The sequence below is a fragment of the Trachymyrmex septentrionalis genome, unplaced genomic scaffold (genome assembly GCF_001594115.1).
Source record: "Trachymyrmex septentrionalis isolate Tsep2-gDNA-1 unplaced genomic scaffold, Tsep1.0 scaffold6, whole genome shotgun sequence".
Classification (NCBI taxonomy): Eukaryota; Metazoa; Arthropoda; class Insecta; order Hymenoptera; family Formicidae; genus Trachymyrmex; species Trachymyrmex septentrionalis.
This window is the reverse complement of record NW_017305778.1, coordinates 2,832,504-2,837,470: the sequence shown is the minus strand read 5'-3', so window position 1 is coordinate 2,837,470 and position 4,967 is coordinate 2,832,504. Positions and strand designations below refer to the sequence as shown.

The 4,967-nt window shown below is 35.0% G+C and overlaps 1 protein-coding gene and 1 long non-coding RNA gene across 3 annotated transcripts; one reads left to right on the top strand and one right to left on the bottom strand.

Moving 5' to 3' along the window:
• Positions 1–406: 406 nt before the first annotated feature.
• On the bottom strand, positions 407–2,580 carry LOC108752250 (fidgetin-like protein 1). Its single transcript, XM_018492949.1, has 2 exons — positions 2,249–2,580; positions 407–2,168 (listed from the first exon to the last, which is right to left on the bottom strand). The coding sequence occupies exons 1-2, from the start codon at positions 2,434–2,436 to the stop codon at positions 407–409; spliced, it is 1,950 nt and encodes a 649-aa protein (XP_018348451.1). The 5' UTR covers positions 2,437–2,580.
• Positions 2,581–3,366: 786 nt separating this feature from the next.
• Positions 3,367–4,930, top strand: LOC108752270. 2 transcript variants are annotated; one of them, XR_001939548.1, is made up of 3 exons: positions 3,367–3,467; positions 4,389–4,446; positions 4,853–4,930. It is a non-coding gene; the product is annotated as an uncharacterized LOC108752270 (long non-coding RNA). The 2 variants fall into 2 exon arrangements; XR_001939547.1 differs by lacking the exon at positions 3,367–3,467 and adding an exon at positions 3,817–3,933.
• Positions 4,931–4,967: the final 37 nt, after the last annotated feature.

Below are 4,967 nucleotides of genomic sequence, written 5' to 3'. Positions count from 1 at the left end.
ATTCATAAATATAAAGATTATATTTATTTATATTTATTTTAATAAATCTATAAAATAATTATATAATATATTAATACATATATCGCTTTTAAAATTACACAATACTATACAGGATTTTATAATGGTAAATTTGAATACGAATGATTGAATTTGCTATAAATTGCAGATTAGTTACAAGGCAGACCGTTTGCTTTGATAAATATTTAATTAATAGCTAATATTTTAATCATGATGTAATAATTAGGAACGAATTACAATTCTTACTAAAAAGAGAATTTATTTTTGCTTATTATTATTTATTAGAAAACTTGAAGTTACAAAAATAACACGAGAGAATTCCTTTTATGTAATTTATAACATATTATTAAAATAAAAAAATATAATTAAGTTATTTGCACATATTACATTAGGTTTTATAACTCTGAGCAGTGCCAGAACCATAAATACAATCCCATTCGATATAAATCTTTAAATCCAACTGAGACACACTGGGTCGCACGTTGATTAATGCCTGTTCAAAATCACTATTTGTTATGTGTCTCACTTCTTCCATTCTTATATCTTCAAGTTGACTGAAGGGAATGCTCCGGATCGGTTCCATACTTGCTTCCTTACAGAGATTAGTCATATCGGCGCCGGAATATCCTGATGATTTCTCCGCGATTTTCATGATAGCTTCCTCATTAAGATCGTGATTCACCGACATCAATAAATTATTTATTATCTGCTTCCGCGCTTCGAGTTCCGGCAGAGGAACATACAATCTTTTGACGAGACGTCTTCTTGCCGCCTCGTCCAGTTCTTGCGGTCGATTGGTTGCACCAACAATTAGAATATGATCTTCCTCAGATGTTGCCGCGCCGTCTAACTGCACCAGGAATTCCGTCTTCAGCCTTCTGGAGGACTCGTGTTCCGTCTCCGAACGCTGTGTCAACAACGAATCGATCTCGTCAATGAAGACAACAGACGGCTGGTGAACCTTGGCCACTGCAAATAACGCGCGTACCATCTTCTCGCCGTCACCGATCCACTTGGAAGTCAAAGAGCTCGCTGAAATTGAAAAAAATGTAGACTTGCTCTGCGAAGCTATGCATTTGCCGATGAGAGTCTTTCCTGTTCCAGGTGGGCCAAACAACAAAATCCCCTTTGGCGGACGACGGAGACCCGTGAAGATATCTGGTCTCAACATGGGGAACACTATTACCTCCTTGATGATTTTTTTTATATACTCGAGTCCTGCGATGTCGTCCCACGTTATCGTTTTACCTGAATCCATGATCTCATTTTTTATTAACTCGATCATATTTGGATCAATGTTCTTCAGCCTTTCATCTACTTCTTCGTTCGCTTTACCTTGCGGCGTATTGTAACTTTGCGCCGACTCTTCCTTATCGCGTTTGAAAGGACAGACAAATTGAGCATTAGCTGCCCCTCGGCCGCCCAAAGTCTTCTTTGGTACAGACTTGTTCTTCTTCATTTCTTGGATGTATAATTCATCCCTGGCACTCCTAAAGGAGTCAAAATCGATTTTTTGTGTACTGGCGTTCTCACTAATAGTCTGTGGAGGAGCAGCTGGTTTTAATTGTAGCACATGAGGATTTATAGGTCTGTATGAGCTTTTATCATTCATATTATTATTGCTTAACTTAGAAGACACTTTTTGCACAAATCTGTCCAAATTCTGATAAGAAGATTGACTATTTGTTTGTACTTTAGGAACATTCTGTTTGACGGAACTTACATGCTTATTAAAATTTCTAGGAATGTTTGTGAAATACGTAGATATATCTTGTTCACTGTGTGTATTATTAGGCTTCAATAAAAATTTTTGACTTGAAGCTGTTTGTAACTGCGAACAGATTTTTCTACTTCTTTCTATATCTTTCTTCTTTGAGTTATTCATTAGTTTTTCTATATCCCTATCACTGTAAGATCTTCCTTTACAAGATAGAATATTGAGCTTCTGACAAGTCAAAGGTTTTATAAAATTTAACGTAGCGTCCACATCTTCTAATTCTGACTTCCATTTCAATGGATCATTTTTTGTGTCCAATAGTTGAGATTTAATCTGTTTCCAGTAATTGTTTACTCCATTCTTATCCTTTATCAGGCTGTGATAATCTTTAAGACCCTTTCGAAGCAGCACAGCTGCCACATCTTCTGAATTGCTGTACAATAATAAGAAGACAAAAATGTATGATAAATTTAACATAACAGAACTATATGTGTACGAATGTATTTTACTTACGATAATTTTGTTGTCATATACTTCACAGCAAGAGACTTGCGTTCAATATCTGCGACATCGAAACAGTTTTTGTCTTTTTTTGAAAATATCAAAGAATGATAAGCAGCTAAAACATTATTTTTCTCGTCTTTCGAATTTGGTGGAATACACTGTGCATTTGCACTGACAGAATCTGTATACCTATTCATACTTGATATACATCGATTCAAAATTAAAGCTGAGGAGAGTTAAATTGAATAATTAAATTATCAAGATATAATAATATATTTAAAGGTAGCTTTCAAGAATTATCATGATTTAAACATCACCACGTCTCAAGAAGTTCATCTCTACATATGTCAATAAAACACCTGTTGCAGCATAAAATATTGCATACAGAGAGTACACTCCCGAAGGCAGTTTGACGTGCGTCAAGTGAATCGTGTCGCCACTGTAGTTGGCTATCAAATCTGTCAACTAAAGACGACTACGAATAACTTGCAAGGATTAAAAAATGCCGATATAATTTCGTTCAATTTCTGGTGTCAATTTATATATGCGAAAAAGAATCTAGTTTTTCATTTCATTTATCCGTAAATAAATGATTATCGTGATACGTTTAATATCTAACTTAAAATATAATAAGCCTGAAAGAAACATGCCCTGATTTTCGTCTATTAGCGCCTCTACAAAATATGAATATAAACTATATAATCATATACACGAATATCTGATGGTAACATGACTAATTGTAAGACTTGATATCCTTGCTTTATATTTTCTAAAATCATTCAGGTATGTATAATCTGACTGCTGAATATCGACATTTAATCAACGTCTTATCGATATCTTTTGTCTACGATGACGAACGATCCGAATTTCCAAGAAGAAATGAACTTTTTTCCCAGCGCAACGGTTCTTTATATATCTTATTGGAAAGCTAGCGGCCACCAATGAACGTTCAGATAGAATGAGCGCAGTGAGATACCGTGCTCATTGGCCAGTACGCGAGTGGTGGGGATAAAGGCTGCGGGGTAGTATAAATTAATAGCCGTACTTTCGTTTCGCGTTTTTGTATTGCAACATTTCATCGACTACGGAACGTCATGTTTCATTACTTGGTATTTCGTATAATTCTTTTATCAATACGGAATTATTTAATTCCTATTGAAAAACGAAGCAAAATTAGATTAGTTAATTAATGGAAAATAGTTTGAAAGGATCGTCGGAATTTGCCGAGGTATTTAATTATTATTGTATATTAAAATTATTTTTGCTTTAAGAACTCTTGATGCTCTCGAACGGTTTTTTAATATCTTATATATTCTAAAAAATATTTCATCTTATGTTATTATTAATATTTGTATGCTATGTGCGCGTGAAACTTGTTGGCATTTATTTCCTATTATATTTAAATATCGCTTAATGTAGATTCGACACTACAATATATATATATATATAGTATTTACACAATACATACATTGATAATTTGATCGAATGCGTATTTCGCAATACTCGTTCGGCTGAAAATCAACAGTAATGCGACGCGTCGCTTTTGTTTTGGCGCGTGAAGTTTGCCGTACGTGAGAGACGCGCGGAGCTGCTTTGCTATCTTGATCACATTTTACGCTTCATTTACAAACCGCGGCGGACACAGGACGGACGACACGACAGATCGGCAACTCCGGAACGACACTTTTCAATTGGTAAAGAAACTTATTAGCTTTATACTTTCCATTTATTGGAACATTCATCAATTGGCACAAACATCGATTTGGCTCTTGTATATTAGATTTTAATAATTCATTAAAATGCGTACCTCGTAATACTTGTAGTGTATTATGCCGACCAAAAGTATATATATCGCGCGAATAATTGGAAAAACAACGATAACATTACGAGTCGCGGGAATCTAATTATAATATTAATGTGTTTATTCTATTATAATGTAGAGTTCGCGTGTAGAGTATTTGTAGCTGAAAGGTGCATAAACGCGAAATTAAGATCACGACGTGGTGTCGCGCAGTGTCGCGTCGTCGCGTCGCGTCACCGGCGCGGCGACGTGGCGTCACTTTTAGCACTTGAAGTTAACCGCGTACGAGAAACGAAACCACTTCACCATAATGCTTCACCATATTCTTAATTTACGTTTCGTTTGCAGATCGCTGCGGGGATAAAGGACAGCTAAATTGATTACGGATCAAGTAGCGTTTTAATAGGTAAATGAAACTTGCATCTGACTTATTTATATTTATTTCGTGCAACATTTAAATATAGATTTCGGTATTGACATTGATCGGTTGAACGCGTATTGTACAAAATACTTATTCGGTTGACACATATAGTCGCTATTGGCGTGAAATTGACCGCGCGAAGATGTATGTAATATGCTGTATTCTTGTTTTAAATGTAATAATTGTGAAATATCGTGTATATCAAATGTGCCGTAATTTCGTATGCTCTGATTATTTTACCATCGCAATACAATTAAATACGCGTTCTGGTTAACATCGAGACTATTGTATAAAGTACGATAAAGCCGCGCGATTGTTATTCTAATGACTAATTGTAAAACGCTTAATTGTAACTAATAATTTACTTGTTTTCCCAAAACAAATGTTACAGCACGAAGAAATAATAATAAACGAAAGAACAAAGGATATAGAAGCCGGAGCGATAATCAAAGATGACGGTGGATCGAGAGGTAAACATTTCAGCATTTTATTATTTACTACTGCAA